This window comes from Oncorhynchus tshawytscha, linkage group LG07 (assembly GCF_018296145.1).
Source record: "Oncorhynchus tshawytscha isolate Ot180627B linkage group LG07, Otsh_v2.0, whole genome shotgun sequence".
Classification (NCBI taxonomy): domain Eukaryota; kingdom Metazoa; phylum Chordata; class Actinopteri; order Salmoniformes; family Salmonidae; genus Oncorhynchus; species Oncorhynchus tshawytscha.
In genome coordinates, this window is record NC_056435.1 from 73,093,201 (window position 1) to 73,113,850 (window position 20,650).

Sequence of the window (20,650 nt, forward strand, 5' to 3'; positions counted from 1 at the left end):
TTCCTTTCATTATGTAACAACCACCACCAGTGTCCTTGATGGCTGTTCAGCAGAATAAAAATGTATAATATCTAACATGGCACCAGGCCACCTATGGACGGTATTCATAGGGAAGGAGGGTTGGGGAGCAGGGGACTGGGACCTACCGGTAGGATGATACAGTAGTTCTATATAAAGACTAAAGCATTGAGAAGTTAAACGGGAAATTCTGGCCCCGGTTCAAGTACTGATGAGAACCACATGACTGGCCGGTAACAATGCGTTTTCAGGACTAGCCAGCTATACAGAGATGTGGTGGTGGTGGTGATCTCTGTATCTGTGTGAGAGAGAGAGAGAGAGAGAGAGAGAGAGAGAGAGAGAGAGAGAGAGAGAGAGAGAGTGATAGGTCTTTATTCAAACCAAGCTCTCCATGTTAGCAGCACCAGCAGAGGTTTATTTTTCATTCAGCGAGTTAGTGTTTCTGTTTGATGCACATCCACTGTGACTGACGCTCCTGTTCCTGCACACTACTGCTACCTTTGTGGTTAGAGTAACTCTCGTTGGTTCGTGTTCTCCCTGGAGGAGGCTATCTGACTGGAGCTAAACAACGATACAACACACTAAGTGACTACTGAGGTGAGTTAAACAAAATATACATTATTGTAAGGGGCAATATGATGTTATTAGTTGTATGATATGTAAAGGATGTTTTTAAATGTGATCTGACAATGGCTTACTTGGTTCACCCTGACTGGATCAATAAAGTTATATAGAATAGAATTAAACTGGGGGGCTATCCGCTGAGGTGTACAACCTCAGAATGACTTACTGTATGTTGTTGACTGCTGAGATTGTTGCTACCTCAGAATAACTTACTGTATGTTGTTGAATGCTGAGGTGTTGCAACCTCAGAATGACTTACTGTATGTTGTTGACTGCTGAGGTTGTTGCTACCTCAGAATGACTTACTGTATGTTGTTGACTGCTGAGGTGTGCTACCTCAGAATGACTTACTGTATGTTGTTGACTGCTGAGGTGTGCAACCTCAGAATGACTTACTGTATGTTGTTGACTGCTGAGATTGTTGCTACCTCAGAATAACTTACTGTATGTTGTTGAATGCTGAGGTGTTGCTACCTCAGAATGACTTACTGTATGTTGTTGACTGCTTAGGTTGTTGCTACCTCAGAATGACTTACTGTATGTTGCTGACTGCTGAGGTGTGCTACCTCAGAATGACTTACTGTATGTTGCTGACTGCTGAGGTGTGCTACCACAATGTTATTGCTAAACGTCAATAATGGATAAATTATCTGAGTTTTATGAACTTGATCTCAGAAACGTTTGAATAGATTGTGATTTTGTCTCAATTGATGTTGCAGGCTTAAAGGAAAAATCCACCCAAATCCACTCATTCCCCCAAATCGTGTCACATAACGCTAATATGTGAGAACACTATTTTTTTTGTGTACAAATGTTTAATTTTGTCGTCATAATAAGGTTGGTAGCAACACGTGGAAATTGTGAAAATCTGTTGCAGCACAAGTCGACTACAAAACCCACAATGCAATGCTCTATATGGGCTGTCTCGCTAGCTAGCTATCTAGCAAACGTAGCTATACACAATAATACTAAAGTCAATATCAGCATGTGAAGTAACTAATTAGCTGTCAAATCGGCTAAACAAACTGCACTGTCAATTTAGGAGTCTACAATCTCACCATTGTAGACTCCATGTTCAGATCGATGTAGAGTCGGCAACATGTGTCGGCACCATGTGGAGTCGGCACCATGTTCAGATCGATGTTGAGTCGGCACCATGTGTCGGCACCATGTGGAGTCGGCACGATGTGGAGTCGGCACGATGTGGAGTCGGCACCATGTGGAGTCGGCACCATGTGGAGTCGGCACCATGTGGAGTCGGCACCATGTGTCGGCACGATGTAGAGTCGGCACCATGTGTCGGCACCATGTGGAGTCGGCACCATGTTCAGATCGATGTTGAGTCGGCACCATGTGTCGGCACGATGTAGAGTCGGCACGATGTGGAGTCGGCACGATGTGGAGTCGGCACCATGTGGAGTCGGCACCATGTGGAGTCGGCACCATGTGTCGGCACGATGTAGAGTCGGCACCATGTGTCGGCACCATGTGGAGTCGGCACCATGTTCAGATCGATGTTGAGTCGGCACCATGTGTCGGCACGATGTAGAGTCGGCATGTGCACGACGATGTGGAGTCGGCACCATGTGTCGGCACGATGTGGAGTCGGCACCATGTGTCGGCACGATGTGGAGTCGGCACCATGTTCAGATCGATGTGGAGTCGGCACCATGTGTCGGCACGATGTAGAGTCGGCACGATGTGGAGTCGGCACCATGTGTCGGCACGATTTGAGTCGGCACCATGTGTCGGCACGATGTAGAGTCGGCACGATGTAGAGTCGGCACCATGTGTCGGCACGATGTAGAGTCGGCACCATGTGTCGGCACGATGTAGAGTCGGCACCATGTGTCGGCACGATGTGGAGTCGGCACAACGGCACCATGCAATTTTCCCCTGGAAGAGGCGGAGATATGTGTTTGACCCTCTGTTAAATTACACATTTCTCGAGGTAGGAATATCGCAAAAAATATGATCAATGGCTCATTGGAGAGAAGAGACATCCTCTCGCGTTATGGTATCGGCCAGTATTATAATCTGACATGTATGAACGGCGTTTTGGAGATCTAGAAGTCGTATTCCTATAAACGTCCAGTGTAGTGAGACAGACTTTATCACAGCACTACGTCTTACCGGACAAAGTTCTGCCTGCTTGAACGGCCTCAGATACACATGAAAACATGAATTTACCCAGGGGACATCGATAGTAGAACATCGCTCAGAGATATCACGAAAACAACAACATTATATTCAGAATGGGGAAGAATCTTTACGTTAAATACACTTCTTGATGGTTCAGCGTTGACACGCACAAGAGGAAACTGGAGAAAATGATGATCGGTATTAAAATGGCTGCATGCAGAAAAGATGCGAGAGAAATTGTAGATAATCTGCTTATTTGTAACCAAACAGTAACTGGGTATTCAAAAACATAGTACTTCTGATTCTAGAGTAGTGCAGTATTTGAGTGCATTCGGAAAGTATCCATACCCCTTGACATGTTCCATATTTTGTTACGTTACAGCCTTATTCGAAAACGGATTAAAAGTTGGGTTTTTCCCTCATCAATCTTCACACAATACCCCATAATGACATCACAATACCCAATAATGACATCACAATACCCCATAATGGCAAAGCATTTTTACCCCCATCTTTGATATGATGCTACAAGCGTGGTACACCTGTATTTTAGGAGTTTCACCCATTCTTCTCTGCAGATCCTCTCAAGCTCTGTCAGATTGGATGGGGAGCGTCGCCGCACAGCTATTTTCAGGTCTCTCCAGAGATGTTAGATGGGGGTCAATTCCTGCTCTGGCTGGGCCACTCAAGGACATTCAGAGACTTGTCCCGAAGCCACTCCCGCGTTGTCTTGGTTGTGTGCTTAGCATCGTTGTCCTGTTTGAACTTTTGCCCCCCCCTGTGAGGTCCTGAGTGCACTGGGATAGGTTTTCATCAAGTATCTCTCTGTTCTTTGCTCTGTTCATCTTTCCCTCGATCCTTACTGTGCTGCCACCACCATGCTTCACCGTAGCAGGCCAAAGAGTTCAATCTTGGTTTCATCAGACCAGATAATCTTGTTTCTCATGGTCTGAGAGTCCTTTAGGTGTCTTTTGGCAAACTCCAAGTGGGCTGTCATGTGCCATTTACTGAGGAGTGGCTTCCGGCCGGCCACTCAAGGCCTGACTGGCTTGATTGGTGGAGTGCTGCAGAGATGGTTGTCCTTCTGGAAGGTTCTCCCATCTCCACAGAGGAACTCTGGAGCTCAGTCAGCGTGACCGCCAGGTTCTTGGTCATCTCCCTGACCAAGGCCCTTCTCCCCCGATTGTTCAGTTTGGCCGGGTGGCCAGTTCTAAGAAGAGTCTTGGTGGTTCCAAATTTCTTCCATTTAATAATGATGGAGGCCACTGTGTTCTTGGGGACCTTCAGTTTTTGGTAGTGTGTGTAGATCGGCAAGATTTTTTTTACTAAAAAAAAAAAAAATCAATTTTAAAATAAGTCAAGCGATCTGAATACTTTCCCGAATTCACTGTATAATGCTATTTAGTTTCAAACTACATGTCTGTGTGCTGTTAAGTATTATCAAATGCCTCTGAACCACCACCACCACCAAATACTTGTGGGTAGAAACAGCACTGGGTTGCAGAATGGAGCTGTTGAACAGAGCATGGTCATACCCAACCAACCTAAACCCAACCCACAGTACTGTTCCATTTCCCTCAGCTGGCCTTCAGGAAGGGTGAGAAGATAACTTGTTCCCTTCTGTTGGCCTTGTGTCATCTGAGAACGTGTCAGAAATGGATAGCTACATAGCTAGTTCTGTATAAACCTTACTTGTAAAAAACGCCATAGATGGTGTTATATTGAGCAAGAAGCAAAACAACATTTGCGTCGGCTCATATTCCTGCACAATAGTTAATGGAAACCTACAGACTCAAAAAGTAACAAGTGGGTTTTTTTTCTCTCTCCCAAAAAACCTTACGAAACAGCAAGAACACCTAAGCCAATAGTGATTGAACTTAAAGGGAGGATCTTGACAAGACTACTGCATGTGTTTTACCCATCTAGACATGCCCTCCATCCACAAATAAATTGAGTTCGAAATTTTGGCAAAGTTGTGACAAATAATAAAACTACTTTAGCATAAAACCATCAGAATCAGAACAAGTAGAAATGTAACTTTGAATATTAACTTTCTGTTTAAGCCTAAATCATCATCAATCTCCCAAAAACCATAACATGTTTCAACATCCTTAGTTACACTGCAGGCCAGGACATCATTTTGGCAAAGACTTGGCAGCAATGTCTAAAAACCACATCATCAGTTCTGTTTGACTGTTTAGACTTCAGGAGCTGCAGGGTAATTCTAAAACCCTCAGAATCATAGCCTAATCTGACCTACAGTACCAGTCAAATGTTTGGACACACCGACTCATTCAAGAGTTTTTCTTTATTTTGTACATTGTAGAATACTAGTGAAGACATCAAAACTATGAAATAACACATATGGAATCATGTAGTAACCCAAAAAAAGTGTTAAATAAAATTGTCCGCATTTACTGACCTTCATGTCTTAAGTAATGATGGACTGTTGTTTCTCTTTGCTTATTTGAGCAGTTCTTGCCATAATATGGACTTGGTCTTTTACCAAATAGGGCTATCTTCTGTATACCACCCCTACCTTGTCACAACATAACTGATTGGCTCAAATGCATTAAGAAGGAAATAAATTACACTAATTAACTTTTATCAAGGCACACCTGTTAATTGAAATGCATTCCAGGTGACTACCTCATGAAGCTGGTTGAGAGAATGCCAAGAGTGTGCAAAGCTGTCATCAAGGCAAACGGTGGCTACTTTGAAGAATCTCAAATATAGTTTGATTTGTTTAACACTTTTTGTTATTTCATAGCTTTGAGGTCTTCACTATTATTCTACAAATATAGAAAATAGTAAAATTAAATAAAAACCCTGGAATGAGTAGTTGTGTCCAAACTTTTGACTGGTACTTTACATTAGGTTGTTTCTTAGTCCTACAAAAATGAAGACAGCACAGCAACACAATGAAAATTACAGTCAGAAACCTGATACAGATTATCAGATCACTGATGCGTTTCAACATCTTGATCATTTCTCAAAGCTTGTGTCTAGTGTGTAAGACATCTTGGGCATTTCTCAAAGCTTGTGTCTAGTGTGTAAGACATCTTGATCATTTCTCAAAGCTTGTGTCTAGTGTGTAAGACATCTTGAGCATTTCTCAAAGCTTGTGTCTAGTGTGTAAGACATCTTGGGCATTTCTCAAAGCTTGTGTCTAGTGTGTAAGACATCTTGATCATTTCTCAAAGCTTGTGTCTAGTGTGTAAGACATCTTGGGCATTTCTCAAAGCTTGTGTCTAGTGTGTAAGACATCTTGGGCATTTCTCAAAGCTTGTGTCTAGTGTGTAAAACATCTTGAGTATTTCTCAAAGCTTGTGTCTAGTGTGTAAAACATCTTGAGTGTTTCTCAAAGCTTGTGTCTAGTGTGTAAAGACATCTTGAGCATTTCTCAAAGCTTGTGTCTAGTGTGTAAGACATCTTGGGCATTTCTCAAAGCTTGTGTCTAGTGTGTAAGACATCTTGATCATTTCTCAAAGCTTGTGTCTAGTGTGTAAAACATCTTGAGTATTTCTCAAAGCTTGTGTCTAGTGTGTAAGACATCTTGGGCATTTCTCAAAGCTTGTGTCTAGTGTGTAAGACAACTTGATCATTTCTCAAAGCTTGTGTCTAGTGTGTAAGACATCTTGGGCATTTCTCAAAGCTTGTGTCTAGTGTGTAAGACATCTTGGGCAAATTGGCTGATCAAGCAGAAAGACAAATTTTAGACCCTCTTCAAGAAAATGGACAATAAAGTATCCGACCCACAAGTCTTCATTTTGTGACATCTTGTTTTTATAGATCCACTAGTCTTCATTGTGTGACATCTTGTTTTATAGACCCACTAGTCTTCTTGATGAGAGGCTTCCTGCTGCTGTGTCTGCTGGCACTGGGCCATGCCAAGCCCTACCAGCCAATTAACGTCTTGGACTTCATGAGGGACCATGAAATCATGATGCAGGACGCCGATGATGACGATGATGATGACGACAACGCCCTTACGGACTGCCCCTTCGGCTGCCAGTGCTCCCTACGGGTGGTGCAGTGCTCTGATCTAGGTAACATTATATTACCCACTCACTACTCCTGGTGCAGTCTGGGGGAGACGGAGGGCTAGGGGCTCCTAACATTCTATTACACCCTCACTCCTCCTGGTGCAGTCTGGGGGAGAGGGAGGGCTAGGGGCTCCTAACATTCAATTACAGCACTTGTCTGAAAGTCTCATCTGTTCAGATACTGCAGGACTGGAGGCAATTATGCTCAGTGACATTTTGGAGTTCCTCAAGGCTCTACTCTAGGACCACTACTGTTTTCATTACATTCACAACTTCTCTGTGATGTTAGCTTTACGGCTACGTGGACAACACACAGCTGATTTACCGATTGATTGATATCCTGTCTCCACAGGGTTGCTCTCCGTGCCCGAGAACATTCCCGCCGACACGCTAATGATCGACCTCCAGAACAACGACATCACCGAGGTCAAGGAGGACGACTTCAAAGGCATTAACAAGATCTACGTAAGAAACACACAATTAAACATCTCTCCTACTCTTATCATCACTGCAACATTCATCACAGTTTCCTATCACTTTAGGGTGGAGGGACTTTTCCCACATGAGTCCGAATCACTTTTAGACACCCATTCCCCCCTAGGCCTAGCCTATATGCAACACATATTAGGACAGAATCACACATTCACAGCTGACGATAAACCCAAGTTCTTTATATCAGTCCCCATCGGACAGAACCCATCTGTACCAGTCTTTCCATCAGACAGAACCCATCTGAACCAGCGTCTACCACAAACAGAACCCATCTGAACCAGCCTCTATCTCTACATATACTGTAACCCATAGAGATCCTATTATCTAATGTATAGCCTACATCTGTCTGTACAGGCTCTGTGTAACTTGATAGATTATTTTCCAGGTGGGGGTACCATGGCCCCCAAAGCAACATCCAGACCCTCTAGCACCAAAACTCTCAATTGAAATAGAAGCCATATTATTTCAGGTGGGGGAAGAGAGAGCTTACCGAGAGAATAAAGGGGAAACCTGACATGGTTTGAGCTTAAAACCGTTCTACAGGGTGTAGAAGCCGTTCTACAGGGTGTAGAAACCGTTCTACAGGGTGTTTCACAGAGCCTGTACAGACAGACAGAGGTAGGCTACAGTTTGTACCTTGTCTGGAAACTTAAGTTATCTGGGCCACCGAACTATTACATTGACACCCCCACGTTTATTATCTATGCATAGTCACTTACACACCTACCTACATGTACAAATTACCTCAACTAACCTGTACCCCCGCACACTGACTTTGTACCGGTGCCCCCTGTATATAGCCTCGTTATTGTTATTTTATTGTGTTACTTTTTATAATTTTTTACTTTAGTTTTTTTGGTGAATATTTTCTTAAACTCTTCTTGAACTGCACTGTTGGTTAAGGGTTTGTCAGTAAGCATTTCACAGTGAGGTACCTGTTGTACTCAGCATTTCACGGTAAGGTACCTGTTGTATTCAGCATTTCATGGTAAGGTACCTGTTGTATTCAGCATTTCACGGTAAGGTACCTGTTGTATTCAGCATTTCACGGTAAGGTACCTGTTGTATTCAGCATTTCACGGTAAGGTACCTGTTGTATTCAGCATTTCATGGTAAGGTACCTCTTGTATTCAGCATTTCACGGTAAGGTACCTGTTGTACTCAGCATTTCACGGTAAGGTACCTGTTGTATTCAGCATTTCACAGTAAGGTACCTGTTGTATTCAGCATTTCACGATAAGCTACCTGTTGTATTCAGCATTTCACAGTAAGGTCTACTACACCTGCTGTATTCAGCATTTCACGATAAGCTACCTGTTGTATTCAGCATTTCACAGTAATGTCTACTACACCTGTTGTATTCAGCATTTCACGGTAAGGTACCTGTTGTACTCAGCATTTCACGGTAAGGTACCTGTTGTATTCAGCATTTCACAGTAAGGTACCTGTTGTATTCAGCATTTCACGATAAGCTACCTGTTGTATTCAGCATTTCACAGTAAGGTACCTGTTGTATTCAGCATTTCACGATAAGCTACCTGTTGTATTCAGCATTTCACAGTAAGGTCTACTACACCTGTTGTATTCAGCATTTCACGGTAAGGTACCTGTTGTACTCAGCATTTCACGGTAAGGTACCTGTTGTATTCAGCATTTCACAGTAAGGTACCTGTTGTATTCAGCATTTCACGGCAAGGTACCTGTTGTATTCAGCATTTCACGGTAAGGTACCTGTTGTATTCAGCATTTCACGGTAAGGTACCTGTTGTACTCAGCATTTCACGGTAAGATACCTGTTGTATTCAGCATTTCACAGTACCTGTTGTACTCAGCATTTCACGGTAAGGTACCTGTTGTACTCAGCATTTCACGGTAAGGTACCTGTTGTACTCAGCATTTCACGGTAAGGTACCTGTTGTATTCAGTCTACACTTGTTGTATTCGGCGCATGTGAAAAATAAAGTTTGATTTGAAAGACTGGCCTAAACGCATTGGTTTTAAGACTGGCCTAAACCCGTTGGTTTTAAGACTGGCCAAAACCCATTGGTTTTAAGACTGGCCTAAACGCATTGGTTTTAAGACTGGCCTAAACCCATTGGTTTTAAGACTGGCCTAAACCCATTGGTTTTAAGACTGGCCAAAACCCATTGGTTTTAAGACTGGCCTAAACGCATTGGTTTTAAGACTGGCCTAAACCCGTTGGTTTTAAGGCTGGCCTAAACTCAGTCGTTTTAAGGCTGGCCGGAATGCAGTGGTTTTAAGGCTGGCCGGAATGCAGTGGTTTTAAGGCTGGCCTAAACTCAGTGGTTTTAAGGCTGGCCTAAACTCAGTGGTTTTAAGGCTGGCCTAAACTCAGTGGTTTTAAGGCTGGCCTAAACTCAGTGGTTTTAAGGCTGGCCGGAATGCAGTGGTTTTAAGGCTGGCCTAAACTCAGTGGTTTTAAGGCTGGCCTAAACTCAGTGGTTTTAAGGCTGGCCTAAACTCAGTGGTTTTAAGGCTGGCCTAAACTCAGTGGTTTTAAGGCTGGCCTAAACTGCAGTGGTTTTAAGAATGCAGTGGTTTTAAACTCAGTGGTTTTAAGGCTGGCCTAAACTCAGTGGTTTTAAGGCTGGCCTAAACTCAGTGGTTTTAAGGCTGGCCTAAACTCAGTGGTTTTAAGGCTGGCCTAAACTCAGTGGTTTTAAGACTGGCCTAAACTCAGTGGTTTTAAGGCTGGCCTAAACTCAGTGGTTTTAAGGCTGGCGGAATGCTAAACTGCAGTGGTTTTAAGGCTGGCCTAAACTGCAGTGGTTTTAAGGCTGGCCTAAACTCAGTGGTTTTAAGGCTGGCCTAAACTCAGTGGTTTTAAGGCTGGCCTAAACTCAGTGGTTTTAAGGCTGGCCTAAACTCAGTGGTTTTAAGGCTGGCCTAAACTCAATGGTTTTAAGGCTGGCCGGAATGCAGTGGTTTTAAGACTGGCCCTAAATGCAGTGGTTTTAAGGCTGGCCTAAACTCAGTGGTTTTAAGGCTGGCCGGAATGCAGTGGTTTTAAGGCTGGTCGGAATGCAGTGGTTTTAAGGCTGGCCGGAATGCAGTGGTTTTAAAGCTGGCCGGAATGCAGTGGTTTTAAAGCTGGCCGGAATGCAGTGGTTTTAAAGCTGGTCGGAATGCAGTGGTTTTAAAGCTGGCCTAAACTCAGTGGTTTTAAGGCTGGTCTAAACTCAGTGGTTTTAAGACTGGCCTAAACTCAGTGGTTTTAAGACTGGCCTAAACTCAGTGGTTTTAAGACTGGCCTAAACTCAGTGGTTTTAAGGCTGGCCGGCCTAAACTCAGTGGTTTTAAGGCTGGCCGGAATGCAGTGGTTTTAAGGCTGGTCGGAATGCAGTGGTTTTAAGGCTGGCCGGAATGCAGTGGTTTTAAGGCTGGCCGGAATACAGTGGTTTTAAGGCTGGCCTAAACTCAGTGGTATTAAGGCTGGCCGGAATGCAGTGGTTTTAAGGCTGGCCTAAACTCAGTGGTTTTAAGGCTGGCCGGAATGCAGTGGTTTTAAGGCTGGCCTAAACTCAGTGGTTTTAAGGCTAGCCTAAACTCAGTGGTTTTAAGGCTGGCCGGAATGCAGTGGTTTTAAGGCTGGTCGGAATGCAGTGGTTTTAAGGCTGGCCTAAACTCAGTGGTTTTAAGGCTGGCCGGAATGCAGTGGTTTTAAGGCTGGCCGGAACGCAGTGGTTTTAAGGCTGGCGGAACGCAGTGGAAGGCTGGCAGTGGTTTTAAGGCTGGCCGGAACGCAGTTGTTTTAAGGCTGGCCGGAACGCAGTGGTTTTAAGGCTGGCCGGAACGCAGTGGTTTTAAGGCTGGCCGGAACGCAGTGGTTTTAAGGCTGGCCTAAACGCAGTGGTTTTAAGGCTGGCCTAAACGCAGTGGTTTTAAGGCTGGCCTAAACTCAGTGGTTTTAAGGCTGGCCTAAACTCAGTGGTTTTAAGGCTGGCCTAAACTCAGTGGTTTTAAGGCTGGCCTAAACTCAGTGGTTTTAAGGCTGGCCTAAACTCAGTGGTTTTAAGGCTGGCCGGAATGCAGTGGTTTTAAAGCTGGCCTAAACTCAGCGGTTTTAAGGCTGGCCGGAATGCAGTGGTTTTAAGGCTGGCCGGAATGCAGTGGTTTTAAGGCTGGTCGGAATGCAGTGGTTTTAAGGCTGGTCGGAATGCAGTGGTTTTAAAGCTGGTCGGAATGCATTTAATAAATCGGTCAAAGTATTTATTACCTGTTCATTTGGATCCTAATTAGTTGTTACTTCCTGGGGCCCAACGTATTGTTCAAGTCAACCTCCATTGTCTAAACTCCTAAGAGTTGCTGTATATTTCACATATATTCTCTTCCCCAGGCCCTGTTCCTTGTTAACAACAAGATCTCGAAGATCCATCCCAAAGCTTTTCGTAACATGGATCGGCTACAGCTGTTGTACCTGTCCTACAACCAGTTGACACAGATACCTGCCAACCTACCCCGGAACATCCTGGAGCTGCGTATCCACGACAACAAGATCAGCAACATCCAGAAGGAGGCCTTCAAAGGTCTCAAGTCTGTGCATGTTCTGGGTACGTACAGTTAAGAACACATTCTTATTTACAATGGCTGCCTGGCAACTATTCCTTATGTGGCAGCCCAACGTGACTCCGGTCAACTGTAGTGCACAAGAGTAAAAAAAATAAAATAAAAAAAAGTTGTCATTTGAGGCAGAATGCATCTAGGGTTATTAATGATTGCCCTCTATATATGAGTTCAAGAAAGATGTGTTCAAAGCGCCATACGAGGCTTTTAACCTCCCTGTATGTTTTTCCTGACCAGAGATGAGTGCTAACCCGTTAGCTAACAACGGGATAGAGCTGGGAGCATTCGACGGCATGGAAACCCTGTATATCAGGATCGCGGAGGCCAAGCTCACAGCTGTACCTAAAGGTAAAACTACCAGAAACAAGCCAAGCTCACAGCTGTACCTAAAGGTAAAACTACCAGAAACAAGCCAAGCTCACAGCTGTACCTAAAGGTAAAACTACCAGAAACAAGCCAAGCTCACAGCTGTACCTAAAGGTAAGACTACTAGTAACAAGCCAAGCTCAGAGCTGTACCTAAAGGTAAGACTACCAGTAACAAGCCAAGCTCACAGCTGTACCTAAAGGTAAAACTACCAGAAACAAGCCAAGCTCACAGCTGTACCTAAAGGTAAGACTACTAGTAACAAGGCCAAGCTCACAGCTGTACCTAAAGGTAAAACTACCAGAAACAAGCCAAGCTCACAGCTGTACCTAAAGGTAAAACTACCAGAAACAAGCCAAGCTCACAGCTGTACCTAAAGGTAAGACTACTAGAAACAAGCCAAGCTCACAGCTGTACCTAAAGGTAAGACTACTAGTAACAAGCCAAGCTCACAGCTGTACCTAAAGGTAAGACTACCAGTAACAAGCCAAGCTCACAGCTGTACCTAAAGGTAAAACTACCAGAAACAAGCCAAGCTCACAGCTGTACCTAAAGGTAAGACTACTATCAGGAAACGGAGGCCAAGCTCACAGCTGTACCTAAAGGTAAAACTACCAGAAACAAGCCAAGCTCACAGCTGTACCTAAAGGTAAACTACCAGAAACAAGCCAAGCTCACAGCTGTACCTAAAGGTAAAACTACCAGAAACAAGCCAAGCTCACAGCTGTACCTAAAGGTAAAACTACCAGAAACAAGCCAAGCTCACAGCTGTACCTAAAGGTAAAGACTACCAGTAACAAGCCAAGCTCACAGCTGTACCTAAAGGTAAAACTACCAGAAACAAGCCAAGCTCACAGCTGTACCTAAAGGTAAGACTACCAGAAACAAGCCAAGCTCACAGCTGTACCTAAAGGTAAGACTACTAGTAACAAGCCAAGCTCACAGCTGTACCTAAAACTACCAGAAACAAGCCAAGCTCACAGCTGTACCTAAAGGTAAAACTACTAGTAACAAGCCAAGCTCAGAGCTGTACCTAAAGGTAAAACTACCAGAAACAAGCCAAGCTCACAGCTGTACCTAAAGGTAAGACTACTAGTAACAAGCCAAGCTCACAGCTGTACCTAAAGGTAAAACTACCAGAAACAAGCCAAGCTCACAGCTGTACCTAAAGGTAAGACTACTAGTAACAAGCCAAGCTCACAGCTGTACCTAAAGGTAAGACTACCAGAAACAAGCCAAGCTCACAGCTGTACCTAAAGGTAAGACTACTAGTAACAAGCCAAGCTCACAGCTGTACCTAAAGGTAAGACTACTAGTAACAAGCCAAGCTCACAGCTGTACCTAAAGGTAAAACTACCAGAAACAAGCCAAGCTCACAGCTGTACCTAAAGGTAAGACTACTAGTAACAAGCCAAGCTCACAGCTGTACCTAAAGGTAAGACTACTAGTAACAAGCCAAGCTCAGAGCTGTACCTAAAGGTAAACTACCAGAAACAAGCCAAGCTCACAGCTGTACCTAAAGGTAAGACTACTAGTAACAAGCCAAGCTCAGAGCTGTACCTAAAGGTAAGACTACTAGTAACAAGCCAAGCTCACAGCTGTACCTAAAGGTAAAACTACCAGAAACAAGCCAAGCTCACAGCTGTACCTAAAGGTAAAACTACCAGTAACAAGCCAAGCTCAGAGCTGTACCTAAAGGTAAGACTACTAGTAACAAGCCAAGCTCACAGCTGTACCTAAAGGTAAGACTACTAGTAACAAGCCAAGCTCACAGCTGTACCTAAAGGTAAGACTACTAGTAACAAGCCAAGCTCACAGCTGTACCTAAAGGTAAGACTACTAGTAACAAGCCAAGCTCACAGCTGTACCTAAAGGTAAAACTACCAGAAACAAGCCAAGCTCACAGCTGTACCTAAGTAAGACTACTAGTAACAAGCCAAGCTCACAGCTGTACCTAAAGGTAAGACTACCAGAAACAAGCCAAGCTCACAGCTGTACCTAAAGGTAAGACTACTAGTAACAAGCCAAGCTCACAGCTGTACCTAAAGGTAAGACTACTAGTAACAAGCCAAGCTCACAGCTGTACCTAAAGGTAAAACTACCAGAAACAAGCCAAGCTCACAGCTGTACCTAAAGGTAAGACTACTAGTAACAAGCCAAGCTCACAGCTGTACCTAAAGGTAAGACTACCAATACACGATACATGCTGTGGAATGTGGAATACTGTCCACATTCAATGCTGTCCACATTCAATGCTGTCCACATTCAATGCTGTCCACATTCAATGCTGTCCACATTCAATACTGTCCACATTCAAACACATTCAATACTGTCCACATTTAATTAAATCTGACATTGCCGGGTGACTTTATTCCATGTGCATATTTAGGACCACTTCATTGAATTTCTCATGAGAGTTCGTGGTACTTAATGTTTACATGCAGTGTTATATATATTTTTGTTTAATCATCACTGTATGTGTTTATTTCATGAAAATAAATCCTATATTTTGTATCATTTATGTCTCTGAGCCTCCAGTCTGATTGCGTGTCTAAATATATTTACATACACAGCCCTGATTGGATCGTCTTGACTCTAGAGCAGATCTGGGGCAATTCCAGTCCTCAGGGGCCTGATTTGTGTCACCCCCATCCATCCCTCAGAAACACACCTGATTTAAACTCACTGCATTTTTAACTGAACTAACATGATTAGTTGATTATTGGGAGTCATGTGTGTTAGCTGGGACTGGGGGGAAAAGTGTGACACCAATCAGGCACTTTGAGGACTGGAGTTGCCCAGGCCTGCTCTAGAGCGTACCCCGGCTTTCCCCGTCAAAGTAGGAGGAGGATACATATGGAAATAAAAGATGATTGGTCATTGGTCAAAATAATCAGATCAGATTGTGATGTCATGCTCTGGGCTAAAAACTCCATCCCACCTGAACAGGTAGAAATTACAGGAGTTGTATTCCCTCCCACCACCAAAAACAAAATCTTAAAGTTTACTGTGCATCATAACCTGACAGTGATTTCCTGTTTTCAGACCTGCCATCTTCACTCACAGAGCTTCACTTGGATTATAACAAGATCAACAAAGTAGAAATTGAGGACTTTTTCAGATATAAAAAAATACAAAGGTAAAAACACTACTGAGATGTGATAAAACACTACTGAGATGTGATGTGATAAAACACTACTGAGATGTGATAAAACACTACTGAGATGTGATAAAACACTACTGAGATGTGATGTGATAAAACACTACTGAGCCTCTCTACTGTATATAGCCTCTCTACTGTATATAGCCTCTCTACTGTATATAGCCTCTCTACTGTATATAGCCTCTCTACTGTATATAGCCTCGCTACTGTATGTAGCATCTCTACTGTATATAGCCTCACTAATGTATATAACCTCTACTGTATATAGCCTCTACTCTTTATAGCCTCTCTACTGTATATAGCCTCTCTAATGTATATAGCCTCTCTACTGTATATAGTCTCTCTACTGTATATAGCTTCGCTACTGTTATAGCCTCTCTACTGTATATAACCCCTCTACTGTATATAGCTTCGCTACTGTTATAGCCTCTCTACTGTATATAGCCCCTCTACTGTATGTAGCATCTCTACTGTATATAGCTCTCTCTCTACTGTATGTAGCCTCTCTACTGTATGTAGCCTCTACTGTATATAGCCTCTACTGTATGTAGCCTCTCTACTGTATATACCCTCCCTACTGCCTCTACTGTATAGCCTCTCTACTGTATATAGCCTCTCTACTGTATATAGCCCCTCTACTGTATATATTCTCTCTACTGTATATACCCTCTCTACTGTATATAGCCTCTCTACTGTATATAACCTCTCTACTGTATATAGCCTCTCTACTGTATATAGCCTCTCCTGTATATAGCCTCTCTACTGTATATAGCCTCTCTACTCTATATAGCCTCTACTGTATATAGCCTCTACTGTATATAGCCCTCTACTGTATATAGCCCTCTACTGTATATAGCCCCTCTACTGTATAGAGCCTCTCTACTGTATATAGCCTCTCTACTGTATATAGCCTCTCTACTGTATATAACCTCTCTACTGTATATAGCCTCTCCTGTATATAGCCTCTCTACTGTATATAGCCTCTCTACTGTATATAGCCCCTCAACTGTATATAGCCCCTCTACTGTATATAGCCCCTCTACTGTATATAGCCTCTCTACTGTATATAGCCTCTACTGTATATAGTCTCTCTACTGTATATAGTCTGTCTTTTTACTGTTATTTTTATTTCTTTACCTATTGTTTACCTAATACTTTGCACTGTTGGTTAGAGCCTGTAGGTAAGCATTTCACTGTAAGGACAAATAAACTTTGATTTGATATTTACAGATTAGGACTGGGCTTCAACCAAATAAACTTTGATTTGATATTTACAGATTAGGACTGGGCTTCAACCAAATCAAGTTTGTTGAGAACGGAAGCTTCGCCAGTATACCCAACGTCCGTGAAATCCACCTGGATAACAACAAACTACGGAAGGTTCCGCCCGGTCTCAACTCACTGCGGTATCTACAGGTAAGATATGATTAGTCACCTGTTGGGCATTCCCAACGATAACTTGAAACTGTTTTTTTTACTCCTTATTTGTGTACTCAACTCAACGTTGTAGTTCTACTGTCATACCATTCTGCTACAACACGTGTCAAACCTCATCCCGCCGAGTGTCTGACGGGGTTTCACTCCTCCTTTGTACTTGATTGATTAATTAAAATCACTAATTAGTAAAGAACTCCCCTCACCTGGTTGTCTAGGTCTTAATTGAAAGGAAAAGACAAAAAATATATATAAACATTTTAACACCCCTGTGCTATGATAATATAGGCTACAAATTCCTAAATATATTCAAGTATGATTGCTTCTGTGATACTAGCGATGTGTGAATCTTTAAGACATTCACAAATAGCCAGAGTATCCGAGTAGCAATGGGACTGAACCTCTATTGACCTCAGCATGCTTCATAAACCTAAACTTGAGACCACCAGGTGGTATAATTGACTAATTGATCGGTCCCTATTCCACCAGGTGGTGTAATTGACTAATTGATCGGTCCCTATTCCCCCAGGTGGTGTAATTGACTAATTGATCGGTCCCTATTCCCCCAGGTGGTGTAATTGACTAATTGATCGGTCCCTATTCCCCCAGGTGGTATAATTGACTAATTGATCGGTCCCTATTCCCCCAGGTGGTGTAATTGACTAATTGATCGGTCCCTATTCCCCCAGGTGGTATAATTGACTAATTGATTGATTAAATCGATCCCTATTCCCCCAGGTGGTATAATTGACTAATTGATTGATTAAATCGATCCCTATTCCCCCAGGTGGTGTAATTGACTAATTGATTGATTAAATCGATCCCTATTCCCCCAGGTGGTATAATTGACTAATTGATTGATTAAATCGATCCCTATTCCCCCAGGTGGTATAATTGACTAATTGATTGATTAAATCGATCCCTATTCCCCCAGGTGGTATAATTGACTAATTGATTGATTAATCGGTCCCTATTCCCCCAGGTGGTATAATTGACTAATTGAATTGATTGATTTAATTGATCGGTCCCTATTCCCCCAGGTGGTATAATTGACTAATTGATTGATTAATCGGTCCCTATTCCCCCAGGTGGTATAATTGACTAATTGATTGATTAATCGGTCCCTATTCCCCCAGGTGGTATAATTGACTAATTGATCGGTCCCTATTCCCCCAGGTGGTATAATTGACTAATTGATCGGTCCCTATTCCCCCAGGTGGTATAATTGACTAATTGATTGATTAATCGGTCCCTATTCCCCCAGGTGGTATAATTGACTAATTTGTCTCTATTTGTATAATTGACTAATTGATCGGTCCCTATTCCCCCAGGTGGTATAATTGACTAATTGATTGATTAATCGGTCCCTATTCCCCCAGGTGGTATAATTGACTAATTGATTGATTAATCGGTCCCTATTCCCCCAGGTGGTATAATTGACTAATTGATTGATTAATCGGTCTCTATTCCCCAGGTGGTATAATTGACTAATTGATTCCCTATTCCCCAGGTGGTATAATTGACTAATTGATCGGTCCCTATTCCCCCAGGTGGTATAATTGACTAATTGATTGATTAATCGGTCTCTATTCCCCCAGGTGGTATAATTGACTAATTGATTGATTAATCGGTCTCTATTCCCCCAGGTGGTATAATTGACTAATTGATTGATTAATCGGTCTCTATTCCCCCAGGTGGTGTACCTCCATGCTAACAGCATCAGCAGTGTGGGGGTGAATGAGTTCTGCCCTGTCCGCTCCAGTGTTAAGAAGACCTTGTATACGGGCATCAGTCTGTTCTCTAACCCTGTTAAGTACTGGGACGTCCAGCCCGCCACTTTCCGCTGTGTGTCTGGACACAGAGGGGTTCATCTGGGCAACAACCGGAGGAAGTAACATATACACACACACACACACACACACACACACACAGGGGGATTAATCTGGGCAACAACCGGCGGAAGTAACACACACACACACACACACACACACACACACACACACAGGGGATTCATCTGGGCAACAACCGGAGGAAGTAACACACACACACACACACACACACACACACACAGGGGGATTCATCTGGGCAACAACCGGAGGAAGTAACACACACACACAGGGGGATTCAGCTGGGCAACAACACACACACACACACATGCAGGGGGATTCATCTGGGCAACAACCGGAGGAAGTAACAACACACACACACACACACACACACACAGGGGGATTCATCTGGGCAACAACCGGAGGAAGTAACATATAACATACACACACACACACACACACACACACACACACACACACACACACAGGGGGATTCAGCTGGGCAACAACCAAAGGAAGTAACATACACACACACACACACACACACACACACACACAGGGGGATTCAGCTGGGCAACAACCCGAAGAAGTAACACACACAATGGCAAGGCGAAGTTCTAACCATATGGTCATATCTATCCTATATAGTTACAGATCTACAAGTGCCTACCTGCCTAGGGAATTGGGTGTCTGTCAGGATCACAAGCCATCCTATAGCGCCTCCTTCTGGTAGACTTCAGTAATACCTCCACCTCCTCAACACACAGGATGTTTTGTTGTTGTTGTATTGACCAACTCTTCGTTCCTCCTCAACGAGTCAACAAACGCATCCACCCCTGTTAGTACTTCAGTGTTTTAGTCGATATCTTTGTTTCTTCTCTGTTTAGGAATTAGTATAATCTGCTGGATATGTTGTCTTTGGATTTCTTTCTGACACTGCATGCCTCCTTTTTATAATCTGCTAGATATAGCCTAAATAAAACTAGTTTTCATGGTGCTAATAAACGTATATATATTTACAGAAACCAGTCAACGTTATATGTCTAGATGGTGATAAACATAAAATGACAGAAAATGCTAGTCAACTGTTACATTACATGTCTACATGGTGCTAAACGTTTATAATTAAAGAAACTAGTCAACTGTTACATTACATGTCTACATGGTGCTAAACGTTTATAATTAAAGAAACTAGTCAACTGTTACATTACATGTCTACATGGTGCTAAACGTTTATAATTAAAGAAACTAGTCAACTGTTACATTACATGTCTACATGGTGCTAAACGTTTATAATTAAAGAAACTAGTCAACTGTTACATTACATGTCTACATGCTAAACGTTTATAATTAAAGAAACTAGTCAACCTTTTACATGCCTTCATTTGAACATGATTATCTATTGTAGCATTACATGTATGTAACTGTTCTAATTAAATAAACTTGACATATAAAATACAGAAAAACGAAATATTCTACTTTTATTTCACCTTTTAAGAAAAATATATTTGCTTTTTCATACGTGACAACCCTGCATATTCATGGATTACACCTGACGTCGTAAACAGTGTTTCCCCGCCATGAGTCCAACAGGCGACTCAGAACGTCAACCGGGCAGTGTTAGCGTCGACCACCGTTTAATTCAACATTATGTTACTGTCAATGTGGGGCGGAAGGGTAGCCTAGTGGTTAGAGTGTAGAGGAGGTAGGGTAGCCTAGTGGTTAGAGTGTAGAGGCGGCAGGGTAGCCTAGTGGTTAGAGTGTAGAGGTGGCAGGTTGCCTAGTGGTTAGAGTGTAGGGGCAGCAGGGTAGCCTAGTGGTTAGAGTGTAGAGGCAGCAGGGTAGCCTAGTGGTTAGAGTGTAGAGGCAGCAGGGTAGCCTAGTGGTTAGAGTGTAGAGGAGGTAGGGTAGCCTAGTGGTTAGAGTGTAGAGGTGGCAGGGTAGCCTAGTGGTTA

The 20,650-nt window shown here is 43.0% G+C and overlaps 2 protein-coding genes and 1 long non-coding RNA gene across 6 annotated transcripts in view; 2 read left to right on the top strand and 1 right to left on the bottom strand.

Annotated features, from left to right (window-relative positions):
- LOC112255097 (centromere protein P) overlaps positions 1-20,650 on the bottom strand; it is a 158,696-nt gene that overhangs the window by 61,021 nt on the left and 77,025 nt on the right. The gene's annotated exons all lie outside the window — the stretch shown is intronic.
- On the top strand, positions 212-20,155 carry aspn (asporin (LRR class 1)). Of its 3 annotated transcripts, XR_006083820.1 has the most exons (10): positions 212-615; positions 6,615-6,833; positions 7,183-7,295; positions 11,680-11,893; positions 12,144-12,254; positions 15,318-15,411; positions 16,713-16,851; positions 18,564-18,765; positions 18,927-18,986; positions 19,027-19,133. XR_006083820.1 is itself a non-coding variant. In XM_042324922.1 (9 exons), the coding sequence occupies exons 2-8, from the start codon at positions 6,632-6,634 to the stop codon at positions 18,762-18,764; spliced, it is 1,074 nt and encodes a 357-aa protein (XP_042180856.1). In that variant the 5' UTR covers positions 212-615; positions 6,615-6,631; the 3' UTR covers positions 18,765-18,769; positions 19,239-20,155. The 3 variants fall into 3 exon arrangements, 2 of the variants coding, with proteins under 2 accessions (XP_042180856.1, XP_042180857.1); XM_042324922.1 differs by lacking the exons at positions 18,927-18,986; positions 19,027-19,133 and adding an exon at positions 19,239-20,155 and having other exon boundaries at positions 18,564-18,769; XM_042324923.1 differs by lacking the exons at positions 18,927-18,986; positions 19,027-19,133 and adding an exon at positions 19,229-20,155.
- Positions 12,544-13,708, top strand: LOC121846820. The gene is made up of 2 exons (XR_006083822.1): positions 12,544-12,827; positions 13,186-13,708. It is a non-coding gene; the product is annotated as an uncharacterized LOC121846820 (long non-coding RNA).

What these genes read in the sequence shown, in the direction of transcription:
- aspn (XM_042324922.1), top strand. Translation starts at nt 6,632, where the DNA reads ATGAGAGGCTTCCTGCTGCTGTGTCTGCTGGCACTGGGCCATGCCAAG. An exon ending in GGTGCAGTGCTCTGATCTAG is followed by an intron (nt 6,834 to 7,182) that starts GTAACATTATAT and finishes CTGTCTCCACAG; the next exon opens with GGTTGCTCTCCGTGCCCGAG. An exon ending in GCTCACAGCTGTACCTAAAG is followed by an intron (nt 12,255 to 15,317) that starts GTAAAACTACCA and finishes TCCTGTTTTCAG; the next exon opens with ACCTGCCATCTTCACTCACA.